Source organism: Chaetodon trifascialis, chromosome 10, assembly GCF_039877785.1.
Source record: "Chaetodon trifascialis isolate fChaTrf1 chromosome 10, fChaTrf1.hap1, whole genome shotgun sequence".
Lineage (NCBI taxonomy): Eukaryota > Metazoa > Chordata > Actinopteri > Chaetodontiformes > Chaetodontidae > Chaetodon > Chaetodon trifascialis.
In genome coordinates this window covers 9,077,441-9,100,853 of record NC_092065.1, presented here as the reverse complement: position 1 = coordinate 9,100,853, position 23,413 = coordinate 9,077,441, and the positions used below count along the sequence as shown (strand labels likewise).

Genomic DNA, 23,413 nt, shown 5'->3' with positions numbered 1-23,413 from the left:
GTCATGTTTATTTATTGCATCCGTTTTGATCTTTCAGTGAAATTGCTAGTTTACAGTTTTTTAGATCAGTCACATGTGAGGGAGAGTAAATATCCGGGAAATACCTGCGCTCTCAACTTTTAATTTAGATGAAAGTGCTCAGGAGTCACAATGGGAGCAGCTATGACTCAGAAGTACCAAAAAGTAATTAAGAAAACCTAAAACTAGTGCCTCTATCAAACTACAGGGAAATTTGTGGCCAGTTGCAGAAGACTGTGTACTTGAGGCTGTGAGTAAGGTCTGGCCAAACTTTAAACAAGTGAACTACTACACCGCAGATGTGCAAGCTGTGGTCATCAGATTTAAATGCAGTAGCTTTTGGTTAGAGACACAACAAATACCAATGCGGCCGGCTTCCCTCAGACTACTTTGTCGGAACGTAAGCATCACAATGTCTTTGTCAGTGAGTCGACACGTTTTTTTACGTGCACACGTCACTGCGTCCTGACAGCAGAGCATACAGAGCGATAGCCATCGAATGATCCCCGCTATCGAGTGAACGCAGAGGTCTGAGGTAGAGGTTAAGACAGGAAAGAGGTGGGGGTGAGAGAGGGGCGATGGAGGGAGCATGACAGCCTTAATTACTGTAATGAGTGCATTGTTATCAAGCTGAGCTGGTGTGATTAAGACTGGATGTCAAGGGAAACACTCCCCATTGATCCCCTGCCAGTAGAGACCATCTAGTCTTTCATTACTGCAACCAGCTTGTTAATTAGAAATCAATCTCTCCCCCCTCTGCTCTATGCCCCCCCCATCACCACTCTCCCTCCACCCAAACATTCATACCCAAAAGCTATGGAGAAACGTCAGGCTTTGACTAATGTCAGTGCTTTTTCACTTAGTTGGCCATAATCTGTAATTTTCACGCCAAGAAAGAGCAGAGAGCAAAATAGTGAGGCACAATATCCTGGTTTCCTTTCCAGGCTCCCAGGACGTCTCTGAGTTCTTAAAAGAATCTGCCAAATGTTTGGATTGCTGTAAGATCGAGGACTGAATTCAGATTTATTAGCTGAATAATTGTTAGCATGTTGTCCTTCTGCTACATCTGTGTGCAATTGTGCATTTTCAGCATCAATGAGTCCTGTTGGTATTTTTTGTGGAAAACAAAATAAGACCAAATGGCACGATGTGTGGCTCATTTCTCTTTAAAGGAGACTCATTGTACATCAGTTCACACCCATGATGAGCCATTTGGGTAAGTTGATCTATTGATTATGCAATGTCTCACTCTTCTGAAAGAAAGAAGCAACATCTGGCAAAAAAAAACAACCAATTAAAAACTTTATATTATATGATATTATAGTATATAAGATAAAAGCACGTGCTGCAATCATGAAAACGTTGTGTAAGCATGATTGAGAGGGGAAGAGGGTGTGGACGAGATGCTGAAAAGGACTGACAGAGCAGGGATGTAAAGTGAATCTCTGTGTAAAGTGACAGTTCCATTATTCATATTAGGGCTATTATATCTGTGATAGCAGGAACGTGGTGGAGACTGCTGTCAGCCTGGAATACTGCAAGCAGCTCGAGTCTGAGCCTGCACTGAGAGCTCTGTGTCTGTATGCGCCTGCCTGTGCACATGTGCATGGGTGTGCATACAATAGTTGCTGCTAATAGGCAGAGCAGCTGCCTGGTTTTGCAAAAGGGAGATGTGTCCAGATGTTTCTGGGCAGTGGGCATTCAAAACAGCGTACAGATGTTACTATGTCACAGGCACAGGTGGATGGACTCATTTGGGGACAAATTTTATGTGTCAGCTTGAAAATATGCAAGGATATATTTCATCTACAAATGCTAATTTCCTTTCTTTTGGTGATAACTGACCCCAGTGAAGCCGTCCCAGTGCTGTCTCTGTCAAGTGTGGCCCCTGGAAGCCACAAGCGTGTTACGTAAAAAGTCACAGGTTACTTGAAAATCCATGCACGCCGTCCGCAAGAAAAGCTGACTTGTTTTCAGAACACTCATCACAATTGCTGTCCAACATAAAATGAGCACCATGTCTTTTACTTTTCATGAAGCTCAAACAGTTCAAAAGTCCAGGTTGATCTGATGAAAACTGCAGTTTGAAGTGTCAGCCCATGAGGATGGCGAAGACGAGGGCAGGTTCACCTGGTGCTAACTTACTTACTTATTCTCTTTCATCTCATAAGCTTTAGTGAGCCTGGAATATGCAATGTTGGAAATACAGGGATGGAAATTCAGCAAAACAAACAAACAAACAGCAGGACTGTGTTTTGGAGATATTCTTTAAGTACAATGTGAAAATAAAGTATTTACTTTTTATTTCATCTCTGGCACTGTGAGTCATTTTAATAAGACATGACTGAGTTGCTCCGAGACATTGACATTTATTAAGGTTGGTCTCTTCGTCCTTTGAGTGGTCTATGTTGTGTGTCACCAAAAACAGCATGTCTCTTCAATAAAACAATGATGGACTAGAATCTGTAGCTCAGTTTGACTCCAGTGCAGGTAGGCAGGCTTTTAAGCTGCTTTCTCCTGAACTGTATAGCTGCTGTCTCCACAAATTCATCTGTGGTTTTGACCTTTTGATTCCTTACTTTATTAGTTCCCTTAGCCATTAAATAGCCCTTCAACACCCCGAAACAGCTCTAATGTTGGATGGTTAGCTACATCTAATATTCTTTTACAGAAGAGTGGTAGAAAACTCAAATTGAAGAAGAAGGATACCTTGATTGGGTCTTCATGAAACTTATGAGCCAGCCAGATTTGGCTGCTCTTGATATGTAATGATCTTCATTAAGTGATGAACAACCTTAAGCTCTTCTTCTTTGGATCGGTCACATTGCCTCTTTTATCAGCATATTAGCATGCACACTGAACAGAACAGAGATCTACTGATAAAGGTGCTTACTCTCATATCAGATATTGAATATGATGGCCTGCGGGACAAATTTCCAAAATGTCAGTGCAGGGAGATTTTAAATTCTACAGACCTCTGGCGATCACTGTTTTGAGTAGCTGTTGTGTCAATGTGAAGAAGCCAACTGATCCCTTCTCTGCTTGCCGTGTTAAATAACTGGTTGTTTGAATGATTTGACTTCTGTGACGAGGACGGCCAAACTGGAGAGGGGTGTCACTTTGTTGACGTGAGCTTCTGTCCCTACATGTCTGTGAAAATTCCTGCTCTTCCTTGCTTTCCCTACTCTCAAGGCCTTGCTTTGACAGATGCCTTCCGGTCATGGCTCGGTCAGTTGTGAAGCGTTTTCGGGTGGACGGGGTCCTGGGAGGTCGGGGACAGACCAGCTGTGGGAAGGGGATGCAGGTCACTTAGGCTAAGTAGCCTGGTGTCCCTCAGAGGGACGTAGCAGGCCATGAGGTTATATAGGTTGTGGTTGACAGCTTGGCCCTCATTACCTCCTTCCTGTTTCCTATCAGGGCAGCTCCCGATGGGGCAGGTGAGATGGAAGGGGAGTTATGCAACAGCGCTGGTTGATGTCCAATGTCTGCATTTTGTCTGTGTGTACTTTTACAGCTGGCTTGCTGGTCGGCTCTCTGTTTGTCTCTGTTTGAGTGTGTGTTTGTAGTTTTCTGAGCAAAGTTAGCAAGTGATGATGAGGCGTCTCTTTATCCAAATAGATGGCTGTTTTTAAAGGATGTGTTAAGCTTGCTGTAGTTTTTTTATATTTCTATACATATATATTTAGTGATATAGTGTGTGTTTGCGTAAGGAGTTGTGGTTTGGGTTTTACCCGAGTTTTTAAGGCTGACTGGGCTTTTAATGTTTTCCTACATTCCTAGGATTTTCTCTTGGGAAGGCTAAGCCGTGCGCAGTGGCAACTTTCCTCTGCAACCTGTGTTAGTTTACTTTAAGATTGTTTATATTTTCTGGTACATGCTTCATATTTAGAGACCTTGAATTTCATTTGTGTGTTAGCATGTTCAGTGTGACTCTGATAAGTAAAGAAGGATGCTTAGCTTGTCAGTGCTGGATGGCTGAAGCCTTTTCTCTGTCTGCAGAACACATGGTGTTGATCATAAGGACAGCTCACTCCAGTCCTGGCAGTCACCAAGCGACAGAGGGAAAGAATCATGGTGTTCCTGAACCCCATTACAATATAACCCTTTACAGCAACCACCAATTATGTATCGCATGCTGAATATTCCCTTCATACTGAATGTTTAGTAAATTTAATGCTTTATAAGGTGGCTTTAATGAGTAATTATGCAGAATTCTGTTGCTTGCTGTTTCAGTTTTCTGACTTTTTTTTTTTTTTAAATCCAGTTGTCATTTGGTCTTATACCTACAGTGCTTCCTTATCTGTTCTTGTCTCAGTCTATCAGGATTCCATCAAGACTGATGAGGACGAAGTCCACATAACAGAAGTGTAGCTTATCAAAACCCATTTAGAGTCTCGCATCAGAGATCGGCACTGAGATGGGATCTGTGTGCTGTTTGAGGCCTCTGTACAATGAACCACTGAATAATGTTGAAAGCCCAGAGAGGTGATTTGCTATCAAAGCCAATCTCAGGTAGAGAGAATAGCCTTTGAGTTGTCACAACTTGATGTGCTTCTTCTGAACATGCAATGTTATGAATGCTATGAAGAAAAGGTTCTGTCATAGCTGATTTGGCCTTGTTGATTTGTGGATATGCCTTCCCAGTGGGGTTGTATCTTCCTTGTAAGTCAAATTTCAACGTTTTCGACACATCAGTGAGAATGAAAAGCATATATACGCAGTACATTGTGTGCAGAATAATATGACTTGTAGATCACTTGCAGATTATATGTAAGCAGTGCTATCCCAAAGGAAATGCCCTCAATTTGTGTCCTCTGAAGACTTCGCAGCAAGAGAATTCTTAGGAAGACATAAACTGAGGCTTCTTTTGTGTAAAATAAGTTATACCTGCACACCTGTGCTCGCTCGTGTTCAACCATGTGACACACAGGCGCATATGAATGTAAACAGACACACGCATACATTACATCGTATGAGAGCGGCACAATGAAGTGTGATTCTGAAGCAGATTATGTGTGAGGAACAGGATGTGTGTGACAGAACTGCCTCCTCACTCCTGTTTTTTCTCCACGGCTGTTGCAGGGGTGAAGCCAAGCTAAGCAGGCAGGAAGGCTTCAACTCCCCTTCTTGGTAAACAGAGTAGAACCTCAATTGAACTAGATGGACCGAGAACAAGAATAGTGTGCGCGTTATAATCTCTGGCACTCATGAAAGGACCTGTAAACTGGTCCCAAGAGATTAATTGCTTTCCTTCAGCCCTTTGTGAAAAATGTTGGAGATGTTGCAGTTAACCAGACCTGTAGAAACTCGGTGGCGGATAGGTTGTCTGTGATCTGGTGTTTCACAGCAGCAGATGGTGGTGCCGGCAGGCCAGGATGGTGCCAGAAGGTTACGCAATGGAATGATGCCTCTAAGACCTGACTGGAACACCACATGACACATATATGTGCAGAAACACACTTCCCACACAATCTTCTGAAACTATGCAGAGACAGAGATTCAGTTGTCTGTATTCTCGAACTTGTGGTCGGCTTAAAGGACCGGCCTTTCCGTTCCTTATCAAAGGAAATAGCTGCCTGTCCTTCGTGGTGTCATGCTCAGGTGACTGACAGTTTGAACCGTTTCAGGAAGCTGAGAGTGAAGTGGCACCCCGACACTGGCATGGCCATGGAAACAGATGGAACTATAGCTTCCCCATGGTCTGGCCTCCATTTCCTGGTCCTCTCTGGGGCACGTGTGTGTCTGCCAGTGGGATATGGGTCAGATGGTCGGCTATCTTTATCCAGATTGTTGCCAGGAAAACCTCCATCCATTTGGAAACAAAAGGGGCGTCCTCCTGGTTCACTCGGGGAAAGAATTGGGAATTTCATTGATAATACTTTCTGCTACAGTATCTATTTTGTCATGTTGTGCATTTCAAATTACTTGCCTCACTATTTGGCTCATACTACCTTAAGCTATGATATTTTCTGCCTGTGGAATAAGTGGGCGCTACCAAATAAAATATTGTCAGAACCTCATTGTGTAGCCATGTCTTTCCAGTCTTGGGTACTTTCTAAATGTTTTTCCAAGACTTGTTTAAGTAAAGTAAAGGTTATGAATGTGGGTGTGGTGAAGGCTGGTGGGTGTGTTTGTATACAAAGAGCAGAAAGGAACTGTTCAGACCATGCCAACCACACGGGGACTTCAGTGCAAGTGGAATAGGCTGCGACATACATCAGGTCTTCTCTCAGAGCTCCCAGGCTTCCTGTCCAGCTCCAGCCTAATCCCTCGCCATGCTGTTTTCTAAGAATGAGCTCATGCCACCAAGCCTTGCCAACCACATTGCCATCCACGCTTTGCTACACCTTAAGGAGACGTTACTGTTGCTTTTAAGATGCCACTGGGCCATTTTTCATATGATTGCTGACCCAGCATCCAGTGAGCAGCACTTTGGTCTGTTTTTCACTATTTAATAGACCTGCTTCTTGGTAAGGAATCAACCCAAATCATATACAGCCATAGCTGATCCCACACTGCTTGTACTATAAATAAAGAAACAACCAGAAAAAAATGGATTCTCTATCTACCTCAGGTGCATCCATTCCTAACGGCAACCACACACCGCTCTGGGACTCGAGTAAGACCGTGCTCTAGTATCTTATCAAATTTTAAACGTCTACTCACTGTCTTCTTCCAGTACCTTGTTTGTTCCATGTTGAGGATGCTTTTACAGTATTTGGATTAGGTGATGCACTCAGGTAACACCAGGAACCGATGAACCCTGTTGTTTTGATTTCCAGGTGGTCAGAAGAAGTTGGGAAATCCTATCTGAAAAATTGATCAGACAAATTCAAACCAAGAGTTAGCGAGACAAAAGAGGTAACACAATGTTCTGCACATGGATAACTGTGGATGGAAAATCCGCTTTCAGATTTCCTGGCAGTTATTTGTGATCTTATTTTTGCTGAATGGATTTTCACAAAAGAATAATTTTCCATTACTCATTAGTCGTCACTGTGTGTGTTCTGTATCTGAGCTCTGAGCGACTCGACAGCAGAGCCAACATTGCATTTGTGAATGTGTGTTTTGTGGCATTGTGTGGTTTGCTGGTACTTAGTGCCTTAACATTACTCCTGTTGGATCCAGAGAGGTGAAGAAAGCCCCAGGCCCATCAATAGTTGAGTAGGAGCATGGTTGTGTGTGTCTGTAATGAGGCATACCACATCGCATCATCAATATTACATGCTGGCTTAAGGCCAAGGGATGCGCTCTGTGGTGTGTTCAAGTATAAAGTATGAGCGTGTGCGTGTGGGTGCGAGTGCTATGCATACAGTGTAATGAGTGTTTTGTAAGACCTAGGTTAGGTGCACTTTGCAACTGCAGACACCAGACTTGTCCTGGAGCATGAAAAGGTCCCAATGTGGAGTTAAAGAGGGAGGGAGGCATTAAGAGCAAAGGGTGCCGGTAGGTCAGGAGCCAAGGTGCATCTGACTGCCAGAGAGGAAGAACAGCTGCAGCCTCTGCCACCACCCAACCCACCCCCCAATGCTGACCTGGCAATCAAAGACAATAAACATATTGTATTTCCACAGAATTAAGTATATATTTGCATGCATTTCTGCATCATATCCACAATACCTCATTTCAGAGGCATGCACAGTGCATGTTTAAAAAAAGCCTCCTGTTGTTTGGCCTGTAATTCAGTTTTATGTAGGTCTTTATCTCAAAGTCTCTTTCCGCCCTACAGTACATGTTTCATAGAAAAGCTATTTGTCTCCTTTGAGTCTTGAAGCAGGGAGAGCCTGAAGTTCAGCCCAGATGTTTGAATGACCTGCCTAACACCTGGCTTGTTTACACTTGAACAAATCACACACAAGCGCTCATATGTGCACGCACACATCCTCACACAGAGCCTGCCTCAGTGTTTGTAATAAAGTTCACCCCATTCCCTCCTCATGGCTCCCCCTCGGCCAAGAGAACAGTATGCAGAAATGAAGTATGGACAAGAATTTTAAAGGCTACCATCAAAGGCCGCCAGCCTCTTCCTTTAGATCTGTGTGTGTGTGTGTGTGTGTGTGTGTGTGTGTGTGTGTGTGTGTGTGTGTGTGTGTGTGTGTGTGTGTGTGTGTGTGTGTGTGTGTGTGAGAGGGAGAGAGAGGTTGAGTGTGTGAATTACCCCCACAGGTGATTGGATCTCATCTCATCTCATCTCATCTGATTGGCTCATCCGTCTGTTGCGTTCCACAGGCGAGCGAGAGAGGGGTGTTAGAGGCCTGTCTAAATAATTTAGATCTTGCATTTGTATTGATCAGGTAGCTCTGCTCTCCGTGGGCCACTCCACTACTACCTATCCTCTCCATCCCTCTTCGCCCCGTTCTTGTTTTTCGATTGTAACCTCATGCCCCTAGCTTTGCCTCCCCTCCACCCCCCCCCCCAACCTCCACATCAAACAGAGTGCAGGCATGCTGCTGCGAGGGAGCAGAAAATGCATGAGAAAGGAGTAGATGGGAAAAGTGCAGAAGAGAGCTTTTTTTTTACCATGATTCCTCAAGTGGGAGCGAGGCTGAGGAAGAGGGGCTGGAAGAAAAGTGTAAGCGGTGGATAAAGAGAGAAATAGCATGGTGGAGGCAGAAAAAAAATCTTTTGTGTGTTTGTGCGTATGTTGCCTATATGCAAGTGTCTGCGGAGAGTAATGGAGTGTGTGTAACCTTGGTGCTGCAGGTCAGTGGAAATGCAGAAATGAGCGTATTGTGTGTACGGAGGCTGATGAAGCCTAGTCCAACTTTGCTGTGCTTTGAACTCGGTCCATTACTCCATTAAATACTGCATCATGCCACGGCCTTGGATCAATACAACATAATGTAAACACATATAACCTGTCTCACCACACACTGGGATGGATTTGTTGAAAAGGTAATGTATTCTGGGGAGCAAAAATAGCATAAAAGAGTAGCACATGTATGCTCAGCATGAACATGATAATTGCTTGCTTGAATGGGAAGGCCTCTTCCCTGCATTCTGTTGGTATTGCAGTGTTAGAGGTGCACTAAGCAACATGGATTGAATATGATAATGCTTCTGTTGCCAAGCAAAATATCTGCCTTTCCCACAATACGGCGTCTTGTACACGCTGTACATGCTGATAGAATTTGGCAGTGCTCACGGCCGACAAGAAAAAGGAATACAGAGAAATTACTTGTTGCTTGCTTGCACAGTGTTATTGGAGCCATTCATGCAAAGAGAAATATTTGCAAAATATTTAGAAGTAACTTACGTTTTGCATTGTTAGTCAGCTCAGATGAAGACGAGTCAGTGAACTAATTTCCTCGCAGATGCTAATGTTTTATCTATGGCGTTCCTATGTGTTGGTTTCTATTTTATGCATTTGTTTTATGCTTTTCTGAATATTTTTTGGTTTGGATGTTGCCTGTATAATACAAATTAATACAAATTTCCGCAGATGATTGAAACAAAAACAGCATGCACTGCAGAGTTGCAGCGAGTGTCAACCATATACTTGAATCCCATCACTGAAGTGGACATTTCTACATTTAGATTTTTAGAATTAGGTCGAGCAGCCTTACAAGCTCGTCATTTACTGTTGTGTGTACTGTAGTGGAGCAGAGAGCATTGTAAAGACAGCATTAAAGCTATAGCTGCATTTCTGTTTAAAAACAGGATAAGAGAGGAGGAAATGTCTGGATGTAATAAAGAGACTTGTGGGATGAATTATTGAGGCTTTGATATGGACGGGAGAGATGGGCTGAACTGCGCTCTTAAGACAGGGTGTAGCACATCCAGTGTACACAGACACATGCAGAACACACACACAATTGCTGGGCGGCTTGTGTGGGGACGTGTTAATGGAGTCACCCAGACAGACAGACAGGCTAGGAGACGGGGCCACACAGGAGTCTGCTGTGCTCAGATTCCCTCATCGAAAACACACCCAGAAGAATGAATGCCCCAAGACTTAACTGACATGCTGCTATTCTTACTAAAAACACACTGACGCCGCGGGTGTCTCCTCCTTTTCCCCATTCGCTTTTGCCCCAAAAGGGAGGGGGGGATTCCAGGGTCAGGAAATAACAATGCCTCCACCTTTCCCCTCTGCAAAGGATTTTATCCCTCAGCGTGTAAAAGTGTATTTTTTGGGAGTGTGCTCTCCTGTGAGCCACAGACTGTTCCCCTGTGCTCTGATCTGTCTGGCTGGAAGCAGTCCAGTGGCTGAGCTCTTTTCCTCCAGTGGTGTAGCCGACTCTGTGGTCCCATCACTCAGGGCTTTTGTTTACTGGGTAGATCAATAGTTAACTTGCTGCTGGATACACTAAGCTGTAGATCTGTACAGCTGGATAATAGACCTCTGGCAGTTTTCTGCTCTGCTGCTGCTGTTTGCGGTGACCTGTGATGAATAGAGGCTTAGCAAGGCTATCAGGGTTACAGCCAATTAGCTCATCAGTCTCTTCTAATATGGTTGTCAATAGGGACAGGCTTTGATTAAAGCAGTGTGATTTGTTCAGGATGACTTAGATTACATTCCTGAGCTGTTTGCGGTGAGTCAGACAGTGAGGTGAAGTTAGCGGATTGTTCTATTTTGTTCATCTACTTTGAAAGTTGAACCATTTAGCAAGCTCCTGTGTGTCTCTGTATATCTGTGTGTGTGTGTTTGAGAGATATTGTTGCTTTTGCTTTAACACCTGCTTGCATCCACTTCCACATACTTCAGCCCAAGACCTGCCAGGGTTATTGTTAGTAGTAGTATTAACTGGCATTAGATATATTTTTTGCTTTATTTTTATGTATTGTTATGTAAAATAAAGATTTATTGGTTGTAGAATAACGAAGAATAACGACAGCGTCAGTGTATAGACTGGCTCTCTATAAGCCTCACTTTCACCTTGTGATCTTGTCTGCCACCGGGTACGATCTCAGTCAGGCTGGCAGCATTTCTCTGTGCTTTCATGTCTCAATTATACATTAAATGAATGAATGAACTCACATTTTTTTCTCCTAATGTTTTCTTCTACTCCCACTTCCACCCCGAAGCCAACCCCTGCTGTACTTACTTGTTTGCATGAAGCAATACACAAACTACGTTATTTCTCCATATAGAATTACAGCAATTTCACTTAACCTCTCCGGTGAATGTGCTCCCTCTTCAGTCCTGTTTCCAAGGTGGCGTTGATCGTTTCTTCACGTAAACGTAACAAACGCGGTGCGTCCTGTTTTTGGCAGTTGTTTGGCTCTGAGGAAAAAGTTGTCTGTTTCCACTTTAACGGATTTCCTCTGAAACACTCTCATTTAACACAGTACATGCATTCTAGACACAGGGGATTCATAAAAAGAAAGAAGAGAAATAAAATAAAATGAATTGATTAAATAAAATAACACCTGTTTGCACATCTGCGCTCTCTGCTCTCCTGCTGCAGGCCGTTTGGTCTCACTGGCCTCCCAGTTAATGGTCACTTCACATTTACATTTGTTAACACCTGAGCTCTGTGCTCATTAGCAGCAGGATGTCACGGAGCTGGAGTGTGTATACACGTCCAGACTTCCTGTCCACACGCATGTACATCACACACTCTAATTATCAGTGTAGCGTGCAAATGACGTGTGAACATATCTTAGTACTTGTGAACTCTGACACCTTATTAGCGGTAAATAGAGTTTACAGGAGGTTAACGTATTGTATTTCATAACTTACATTTGTGAAAAAACTTGGTTTGGTGCTTTGTGACTTGTAACATTCAGCTTGAGAGTAACACCCCTATTAAACACCTTCCTTTTTTCTGTCTTTTCAGTCACCATCTCCACCAGCATATCCTTTGATGGTCTGCTGGTGACTGGCCTCTACACCTCCACACCAGTCCAGTCGGCTCCCATCCCTGCTCCAGCTGCCTTCGGCTTTGGTAAGTCTTCAGAAGATACCACTGTAGACTGTAGAGTGGCTTCCTCAGCCATGCTCCTCATGCCAATACAAGCCCCTTATTTAATGCTCAACTTAGCTTCGCCTTAAAACAAACTCTCTAGATGGTATCTTAGCACTGGAAGTATCACAGTGTGCACGACCCGGCTCAGTGATCCACATCCGTTCCCGGAATGAGCATAAGACCACTTCCCCACTCCTGTCGTGACAGGCCCGTGATGGATGAGGAGTGGGGATGATGTGACCGTGGGTTCGGCCAGATGCGTTTTCATTGATGCTCGAGTGAAGAAAAACAGAAAACTGAATGAGATGAGGAAAGGGAATTGGAAAACAGAGCAAGAATTGTACATTGGGCCTGTGACAGGCAAAACCAAACTTCAAATAATAAAAAAAGAACATTAATATTCATCAGATCAGATGGTCAGATGTTGAGATGCAGAAAAGATGCAGTGGTCTGGTTGAAAAGCATTTGGTTCATTAACATACAAGTTCACACTGTACCTTTTTACTATATTACAATCAAAGAAGTGGATATTGGTTTTGGAAAACAGTCTAGGAAATAGATAGAGTTTAATTTTACTGTTGCAAAATCTCTTGTTTGTGTCCATGAATGTACAGTGTGAATGACCATTATTCCACATGTTGCAAATATATAAGGTTAAATTTAGTCTTGAAATTGACAAGTGCAGTCTAATTACTATGTTAAGAGGCAACTGAATTAAAGTTAAGTGTGACCCATTTCTGGACACACAATGAGGATTTTCAGACTCAGATGAAGTGTGTGTGGATGGAGCCCCTGTGTGCATGGGTGGGGGCTCTCTCGGGGTGATGGACTGGCCATAAAGAACTCCTTAGAGAACAGGGCTATTGGCCCAGAACTGCTGCCCAGCGGGCTCACTTATCCTGACTGACTCCACTGTTCTTCAGACGCTGACTTCACCCCGGCCAGGGCAGCTCTTCACTCTTGGCAGCCCTGTTTACTGGGGAGGCATCCAAGCAAGGATTGCGTCACCTTTGCTTCACTCTCATTAATTTGAAAAGTTTTAAGAGAAGGGCTGCACAGACTGATAGGCAGCAGCTTGTGGGACTGTGAGTTTCTGCATGGTGTGTGTTTAAATAAGTCTGCAAAGCCTTCCGTTACAGTATGTGTAATCTGCTAAGCAGTGATGCCATCCAGGTTTCACAGCGTCAGTCACTGAGTCTGTCCTCAGCTGAAGAGCTCTCTGTACTGTGTCTCTCTGCTCTGATTCTCCGGCATCCCCTCCCAGCGAGCTGCTTCAGGACTGGAGCTACACAGTGTTTTCATCAAGGAAACAGAAGGGTAATTTATTATTGCCACCATAGTCCTCCTCTTAGTGCCCATGGTGGCACTGCTGTCTACAGTTGCATTTTTCCTTTACTTCATTTGTCTGCAATTATTTGGAGGATGGGGTTTTTATGGGACCACATCCATACCCTAACTGACAGCAGCCCGACTGGCCTGCAGACCACGGTCCATGGCAGGGTGTCACATCTGTGGAGAGACGGCTCTTCAGCCTTGGGAGAGCTGAAGAAAGATGCTTCCAGAGAGAGAGAGAGAGAGAGAGAGAACTTCATCAATGAGCTCATGGAAACCCAGTGACATCGCTGTGCATAACAGAGCCAGTTTTTGAGCAAAAGGCTTTGAAGATGATGCGGTGGAACAATAACGGAATGAGACACCGCTTGATATCCATTGTTGTTGTGACAAATATAAAAGGATCTGTGAGGACAACAGGGTCACGCAACTCCACGAGGGAGTTTTACGAGCCTGGTGTTTAGCGTAGAGTGTCTAAGATAGGGTGCGGCACTAATCTCCCTCAATGGAGGCATATAGGGGACAGGGATTGACAGGAACAGCAGCATGCATACACACACATAGAATTCAGTAAAGAAATTCCACCCACTCTCACTCAAAACCACACACACACACACACACACCCCAGCTGCGTACAGCTGTTCGTGCGGCGGCTGGCTGGGGGAACATGTGTCTGACAGATGTATCAATGCAGGAACCAACATGAACCTCAGCACGACAAGAACGAAACCTCACTGCACCACCACCACAGGATGGCACACACAGGGGGAAGATCAGCGGTAAATTAAGATGGCTGAATGCGTTTGAGATTTGAAATCACAAGATAATGATGTAGAAGAAAGGGAAGACTTTTTAGCTCGTGGATCTTTCATTCTTGCTGGGTTGAAGTCAGTAAGTCAGAGAGGGAGAAATAAAGGCAGTGATGTGTGGCGACAGAGAGGTTAGTGTTTGTACACTCTGTGTGGGGATGTCTAGTCGTTGGTGTGGTCAGAGCTGTTGCAGCGAGCAGACAGGACGACTGCACGCCGCCGCCCCCCCCCCCCCAAGAGAGAACTCCCCTCGGCCTTCTGTGTCACACTTCACAGCGTTTTACGGAGAGCTCATAAAACCAGCGCGTGTGCACGTGCATGACCACACCGCATGCAAATACACAAGCTCCATCACCGGTCCTCTTCTTTTGCTGTCTGGTGTGTTTTTGTTTGTAGGTCTGCCACATACAGTAAGCCAGACACCCTCATGTGTGCACACACAGACACGACAACGTGGAGACAGAGGAGCGAGCATTTTATTGGCTTCCACTCCCTTTGGATAACAATGCATCACACTGCATTTGTAATAAAAACGCAGAGCTTTAAGGGACTGACTTTTTAGTGCGTCGTCAGGCTGAACACCCACTCATTGTCGAATTAGCTCAAGTTTGATGGAGCAATTGGGGTGGCAGTCAGGGCAGTCTGAGGAATGGCATGCTTTTGGCTTCTCGGCTGAGCTGCCCAAGGCTCGTTCCTCCACTGCCTGAAGGCAGGAGATCCCCTCTAGCCGGCGGGTGGCGAACCACAAACCTTTACGATGCTATAATTGCTTTGCTATGGCGAGTGCAAAATCAGACAAACTGGAGCTAAAAACAATGTTGACAGAGGCGGAACACAGGAGTGTAAATTGACTGTGGCTTTTATAAATGTGCCCATCAGGGGTCTGTTAAACTATTCTGGCTGAGGCACAGCCGCAGCAGTGATCCTGTTTCAAAGTGTGAGGGGCTGGCAGGAAAGACTCAAGGTGTCATTGCGGGATTCATGTAGTCACAATCGACAGTTAGTGGACAAGGCAGACTGTGTAAAGTGATTCATTTCATTATATTGCCTATATAGTTTGACAACCTAATTGCTCATGAGAGACCTTCGCACCATATTTTACAGTGAAACTTTTAGACAGTGTGTGTGTGTGTGTGTGTGTGTGTGTGTGTGTGTGTGTGTGTGTGTGTGTGTGTGTGTGTGTGTGTGTAACATGCGCAGAGGGGATGTCCATACACACTGCCAGAGAAGCAACATGAGTCTGGACTGACTCAGCTGCTGGAGAATTCCAACTGCTTCGTGTTTTTCCCTCCTTTGACTTTTATTCCATTAAGAGCTCTTTCTTTCCATTCCAGCCTTTTGGCTTTCTGAAAGGAACTCACACAGCCTTCACACTGGCGTCCGTCTCCAAACATTATATGATGAAAACAATGACTTATGTACATTGTCATGGTTTTGATTTATTTCGGGTTTACACGAGAACAGTTTGCTGTTGTGTGTTGCGCAGCGATGATGAGGTGACGTATCGGACCCCACCGCAGGGCCCGGACGGAAAGAAATGTCACATGTGGTCTGATTTGTATTGCTCCCCCAAAATGTTTCCCATCACATCATTACCCATTCCAGCACAAAGACAGAACAAGTATTCATTCTAAATGTCTCCAGATTTATAACGCAGATGATGAACAAAATCCACTTGAAATGGAGGAGAGGGCTTTGAAAATAGACAGGAGAGGGAAATGGATAGGCGAAAATGCCAACATGGGGCTGACAAAGTGTTTGAGATTAAGGGAATGAGTGTGAGAGGAGAAGATTGGAGAAAGTGTGCATGAAAAATGGCAAAGAGGGACCAATAGAAGGGAGACAGTATGTGAATGATATAAGGAGGGGGAAGGTGAGAAAGAAGATGAGAGGATGGCGTTCCATCACTCCCTCTGACGGAGTGGCTGATTGGTGTTGCCGTGCCAATGCTGAGCTGCTGAGAAACTGGTCATTGATGGATGGCTCGTTTGCAGGGTGATGTTTATTTTGTCGTTAATTTGCATATTTGTATGTATTTGCGGGGTGGTTGGCTTCTGCTAGCAAGGATCAGTCCCCATCTCCATATGATGGATCTGGCCGTCTGACAAAATGGACAGCTTAGTGACAGGGACATCCAGCCGACACTCGGTCCCCATGACGAATGGGCTCATGCTCACACACGGCGCCATCAGAGATGAAATCCTGCTGCACCTTGACCTGTGGAGGAGGGGCCAGAGAGGGTGCGCAGCCAAAAGTGTAATCATGCCACACACATATTTAGAAACACACAATCATTAATGGTCTCTTCTTATCATTATGCACAATTATGCATTCAAATCCTGATATCCACACACACTCATCCATCTCAGGGCTGAAGGTCGGCTGTCTGTGCCCTCTTGCCAGCAAGCCAGATTGAATGTCAGCCAGAATGTCAGACTGTGAGAGATGGCACATCATCATGTCAGTATTTACAGAGACACACGCGCAGGTATGTTTCCGACTGAACAAAGCCTTGTTTTGGAAGTACTAACAGTCCCAAGAGAGCGCAAGTGTGCCTCCACATACCCCCTCCATCAATGGGATGAGGAGAGAAGCTGAGAGGGAGATACTGTGTAGGGAGAGATGGAGGATAAAGAGGAATGATATAGAGAAAGGGTGGTGCAGGGAGGAGAGAAGGGGTGAGGGAAGGGGGTTCCCATGGGGAGAGAAGCTGTCAGTCCCTGGGAGACTTCAAACGCACTGCAGCCCTGTGATCAGCCTGCTCCCTGGCTCTCTGCTGACAGCTCCCTGACTGCGCCGCTTAGACTCCTTCACACATGCACACACATACACACGCATATACACTTGCTTGCTACCATAAGAGCTCTCACACTCGGTGATTTATCCACTCATACCACAACACATTCAAATTCCATTGACATACGCACACTCACGCTGATTCTCACACTAAGGATGCGCATCTGTGACACATTTGCTCTGACATCCATCCTTATAATAACCTTGAACACTGCCAAAGTTGCAACTCTGTCAAGGACATCACACAGTCCCAAACTGTTGCTCCTCAACTACGGGCTGAGCAGAGGCAAGGTGGTGCTGGCCTTGGTGGTGGTGTTGATGATAATGATGATGATGACTTATCTGAGCCATTACTCCTTCTCTGCTCTGGGCTGAGGCACCCAAAGGCAGATCCCTCCTGATGATGAATTCATTAGTGCGGAAGATGAAATGAGTTGTCAGGGGCAGGGTTATGTATGGGAGGTGATTTGTGTTCTCTGCGGCACAGCGTTAGATCAGACTCAAGATCGGTCGGGTCGGCTTGCTGTAAATCTCCCTGCTCTGCTGGCACAGGACTTTCCCACCCCTCGTGCCCAGACTGAGCCTCTGCTCTGTCCCTCCCGTCGCCCGACACGTCCTCCCCCTCCAGTCTCACAATGCGTGGAAGCTGCTAACAGGTGGCTAAACATTTGTTTGCTCTCAGAGTCCAGAGGAATGCATGGGTGATTATGCATCTCAAGTCATGTCGCTACTTTCTATGTGCAAAACCTCCTCGGAAGCAAAAAGCAACCCCAGCTTCAAAGAATTCAAACAGAACACAGCATAATCCATTATTAATTTAAGGTCACCCACAGCAGACTCCAGACTGGTCCATTAGTGCCGGCCATACATCCCAACAGCATAGGTCTTGCCTCTCAGGTGTGATGGTACAGTAGACCTGCTGGAGCACTGCTGCTGGCTCACTTAGTGTACACCAGCTCTCCTGGAAAACATAGTCCCTTCTTTGAACTCCCCCTGCTTCACTAGGTGTGCTACATCTGTGCGTATGTGCACGTCTTGTGTTTTTGAGTGAAGCTGTGCATGTGTGTGTGTGTTTATGTTTGCTTTTTCAAAGAGCACACATGTATTTGTATGCACATGCTGAGCATTTGAGTGCTTTTTCCTTTCTTCTCCGTATTTTTTGCATCCAAATGTATGGTTAAAAAAAAAAGGTCCAGGGTGACTGAGAAAGCAGAAATAGGGGAAAGCAGGAGCTGGACTGACTGTGATAGAGATTTCAAAGTGGTGTGTGAGATGTTGGCCAGTTTTTTGTTATTTTTATTTTTTCAATCGTGCAGGAGAGAGCAGCAGGCGTAGGCTGTTTCTCCCATGTGTGGTCTCTCTTGAGCAGAGCAATGTTATTTTCTGCCATGCAGAGAGGTTGGTTACATGCCAGAGAGAATGAGAGAGAAATAAAGATAGAATAAAGACAGAGAGAGCTTTGACTCAAAGACTGCTCAGTTTGACACATTTCTGTGAACACTAGTGGGTTTGCATCATTTCGGCAAAGAGGCAAGCTGACTTTGAAATGTATCTTTGTTGTGTTGTGATATAAAACATCTTATACCCGATACCTCCATATGCACCTTGCAAGTGTGTGGGCATCTGTGGGTTTGCTGTGCAAACGGAGAGAAAGTGATTTTACAAAGTCTTCTCCACAAAGTGCATGCCATCCAGGCTGCACTCTGAGATCTATTCATTTTTAAAGTTCCCTTGCAGAGAGTATTAGAAAAAGTGCAAGTGCTCTCTCTGAGTCTGTAAGATGAGGAAGCTTAGTGGTTCCACTGGTTTCTCCCTGTAGGGCCCTGACTGGATCTGGCTCTCCACCCTCTAAAAGCCTCAGAGAAAAACTGGAATGCTCCGCTGCCTGGCCCTTTTTTTTTTTTTTAAACATTACATGTAAGTTATCTGTGAGCAACTCACCCAGATCCAATCTGACCCATATTTTGGCAGCAGAAATAGTTGGTGACCTTCTCTGCGTTTCGCCCTCCTTACAAGAGCCAGGCTGTTGCCGTGATTAGTTCACTGCCTCCCAGCACTCCTCTGTCAGACCAGGCTCAGCTCCAGCCTCCTCCATAAACACATTTAGGTTCGCACACATGCTGTATATACACACGCATGCAAATGCAGCACAGGCCCTATGCCTTCCTTTCCCGAGGCTTTCCACTGGCTCCTCACCTGTCGCCCCGGGTCTCTATCTCTCATTCTCAACATGTGTGTCAGGACAGAGCCTGCGAGTCCACGGCCTCACCAGTTTGTTTGTTTGCTGCATTGACGGGTGGGGAGCGGGGACGTGGGTGCAAGAAATTAGCACAAGTCAAATCAGATTAATTAATCCCCAGCTCAAACTATTAGCTGAGGAGTCGTGTTGAATTAAAAATCAAATTAGCCCTGGCGCCTGCCGCTGAAGCTGTGGTGTGTGCCTGCCAAGCTACAATGACACACACCCACAGAAGGCAGCCGCTCATGGGCTTCACTGATAGATGGACGTATGGATGAATGGGTGGAAGGGTAGAAGAAGAAATTGGAGCTCACGGACTGGAGGGATGGGGGAAGGAGACTTTAGTGACTTTGCCACCCAGTGTGGAAAGCTTCTCCTGGGGCACAGAGCTGGCTGTTCTCCACTGGGTGCTGCTCCACAGGCCTCACACCACTAGCACTCAGCAGGCTTAGCTATGTCAGTCCAATTAGGGCTTTCAGCAACATTTCACCCTGATGATTTATATAACACACACACACACACACACACACACACACACACACACACACACACACACACACACACACACACACACACACACCTTGAGCCTGGGACTGAACCCAGTTTTAAACAGGCTCTTGTTTCTCAGTGTGACTCTCAAAAACAGGGAAACGGGGAAAGCTAAATTTTGTTTTCAGACAAAAGTTATTGTCATGGCCTTGCCCTCTCTCCTATCAGCAGTTATGACATTGCTGAGTTCTGAAAAAGTGGCAGTATCTCTTTAAGAACGTCCAATCCTGCAAAAAACACGACAAGCCTGATGATCAAACAGGTTTTAAACACATTTCTTCTATTCTATGATTTTAACATTTGAGGGCTGTTCACTTTTGCTTTAAATACTATTGCTAAACTCTTCTTGTCGGACTTCGTTGCAGCAATGTTATGATATTCTCAGCTACTGCTTAAGTGAGTAAAATGTTACCGGTAATGATGGAAATGATGGCCCAAACCATGAAAATGAGACTGAAGTTGTAACAAACTGCGCTTTTCATTAAACTGCCTCAGTGTATTCAGCAATATAAGTTGCAGTCGTGCATGTATATATGCATTGGGGTGTACTATTTGTACTTGTGTTTGCAAGTATGTGAGTGTGCCTTTGAGATGGATTGCGGGGCTGTGCAGAGATGTAGAGGTCTCATCTATCATACAGGGTGGGGCTCCAAAACACACAGTACTTGTTTGATTCAGAACAACATTCATTTCAATTATGACACATTAGTTCGGGGGGGGTATATTATGCTCCAGCAGTGTTCCTGAATTCCATTTATCATTCATGCCTGTATGGCTTGTAGCGCTTGATCACTGAAAGGAAGCAGTACGCAGCCTCAAGCAATGAACTAAATGCTTATTTTCTTCATACTTTGATATGTATGGGACATTTTACAGTAGACAAAGCAATTATTAAATTAGTATCAGTATTAAATAATCGTTCATGTATGACCATATGTTGTTGTGTGCTTTCTCCCATTCAGCTGGGTAGAGCCATACTGGCAGCTCTTACAATAAGCTCCAGCTTTGTATGTTGTGTTGTGTGTCTTGTGTGGGTGTGTGTGGCCTTGCCTTCAGGAGTTTATGGATGACGGATGCTGTGAGATACAATGGAAGCCTAAATGAAAGAGCAATTGTTCTCTGAATGTGTGCATATGGGCAAAAATTGGTTTGGTGCTGAGAGCCGGGCCATGAATACATACATTTTATCTACACACAAGTGGGTTCTTTCACAGAACATTTAATTGAACGTACTGTGCGCACATGGGAAAACATAATAATGTAAACATAAACATGTGCACAAGAAGTCTCACATATACACTCTTGCGCATGCTCACCTACACACAGTCACAGCTCAGCAGACCTCCAGGTGTCCTTTACTGCCAGTTAAACTCTCTTTCATTCATGTGGCAAATGCCCCCCCCCACCCACATTTTCCCACAGAGTCTCCTACCCCCTCTCCCCCTGGCCACTGGCATCTTTCACCACCCATATTAACACACAGCTTCCTTCTGGCAATGCCGTGCCGGACCCCTGCCATCGCCACAACGCTGCCAACCCGTCTCCATGGCAGTATGATTGGCAGATGCTGAGATGGATGCCCATTTCAGCCAATGGCAGATCAGAGCCGGGCTGTCATGCGCCGACCCTGCAGTGGTCTGGCTGACCAGCTGAGGATGGCGTTGGGAAGAAGGGGTGAATGCAACGCAACAGGCGCACACACACACTCACACACACACTCAGCAATGCATCATTCCGCAGCACAAAGCGTATGGGGTCCCTGCTCAGGCTGTCAGTACTGTTGTGATGTATCATTTATGTCGCCATTGTGTGGCCTTCTCTTTAAACATGTTGACAGAAGCATTATTCTGGCTTTTGACAGATTCCCATACATTCACAGGCTTTTAATAACACATGTTAATGCTCCAATAGGTTTATGACAGGTTTTAAGAATTACCACATGAAATATGAGCCTTTAATGGGCCTGCTCTCAAATTATCTGGGGTGGTATACATTGAATTTGTAAGTCTGAGCAAGTGGGAGAATGAGCTCTGCTTATTATCTGTCTGAGTACACACACACACACACACACACACACACACACACACACACACACACACACCAGAAGCACACACGCAACAGGCCTGGAGGACAAAAGATGCGCATCATAAACATTAATCTGTGCTTTTTAAATGAGACCCACTTTTCTCCGTTTAATCAAAAAGTATACAGTCAGAGGTGACAAATACAAATTCTTCAGACAAAAATCAAATAACCTAATCTGCTTACGGCACATTACGCTGCTTCATAAAGCTTTCATTAACGCTCCGAGCAAACTGCTGTATATACGCATGCAGTTTAATATTCTGTTTGCGTTTGCCTTTGTATGCACATGTGCAGACATCCAGGGTGATGAAGTGCATGTGTGCGTATGGTTGTGCATTAGGTGTGTACTCCTAGGTGTCCTGTAGAAGAGAAGAGGCAGCAAGCACCCAGATTGGTCTCACCTGTAGGACTCAAATGCATTTTCCCACCGCCCTCCTGTTGATTAGAAATCTGCCAGGAAAGACATGTTTAAGTGTCTTGAAATCAACCATTTATCAAGAATGGAGCACTCAAACTAATAGATTTCTGTTGCTCCACTAGCCAGACACTGTTCAAGGACAGTTGTGAAATGAGTGCAAAATCCAGTGGCTATTTGCTACTGACCAGATGTCAAATGGTTTGTATAAACTCTGAATGATTCTGGTAAATGCGCACATCAATTTGAATGGTGCCTCTCGAATCCTCGCCACTCTGCCACAAAGCCTAACTATCAGTTCTAATGCCAGTTAGACCGGCTCCTGCTGGTCCTACAGTGTGAAGTCGCTGCCAGCCTGAGCCACCGATTGCCCATCTGCTCCATCGGGGAGAATTCTCGCTCCATCTATTTGACTTGTTTTGAGCTTGGCTGTGGAGCGCTCATTAGCTTTGCAAAGTGAGATACAAAGACAGATAAAAATGCTGTCTCCAAATAGAGCGATGTTAAAGAGGACGCAGGCAGATGTGGAGTGAAGTGTTTACATGTTTAAAAGATGCAAGACCAGACGGAGGAGAAAAATGTGATGAAGCCTTTGTTTCTGCAGACATGGGCGGACTGAAAATGAATACATAAGAGGCGCTCAACTTCCCACTTCCTTTTTGTGGGTGCTTTAAAAATCACTACAATTACCAGCGGAGATTGATGTCGGGGTGACACTCCTACAACCAACATATGACCCTTAAAATCCTGACACACCCATTTCCTGTGTTTCTGTGTATCTGAGTGAGTGTGTGTGTGGGCATGCCCGACGGTGCATGTATAAGCATTTGTGCGTCGTGTATATATGTGTGTGTGTGTGTGTGTGGGTTTAAATGTATGAAACATGCTCTGCCCAGTCATACCGTGGGAGTTAGCAGGTCATCTTCCCTTGCCATTAATCACTGCCGACAGCTCATAAGTGCCCAATCTGCATGTGAAAGAACTGCGTGTGTTTGCGTGCGTGAGCGCGAGCGTGCGTGTATTTGCATCTGTGCATTTGACTGTGGATGTGTGCTCGCAACGGTCCTTCAAGATCCCCCTGTGGCTGCTTATTGAATTAGAAGTGGCCTCTGCTGATACTTATCCAACATGCAGCATGGATGCATCACCGGTGGCATTTGGACTGCAGCTACAACATGTGTCGCTGTCCGCTCATTGGCTGAGGGCTGCACCTGTGGCTGACTGTGGAGTCCCGTACGTAGACAACAAACAAGCACAG

At 45.1% G+C, this 23,413-nt stretch overlaps 1 protein-coding gene across 4 annotated transcripts in view; it reads left to right on the top strand.

Annotated features, from left to right (window-relative positions):
- LOC139337401 (reelin-like) overlaps positions 1-23,413 on the top strand; it is a 90,455-nt gene that overhangs the window by 8,540 nt on the left and 58,502 nt on the right. For all 4 annotated transcript variants that reach the window (XM_070971944.1, XM_070971945.1, XM_070971946.1 and 1 more), the window contains exon 2: positions 11,802-11,909. In XM_070971944.1, the coding sequence (XP_070828045.1) occupies positions 11,802-11,909 (108 nt within the window). The remainder of the gene's footprint in view (positions 1-11,801; positions 11,910-23,413) is intronic.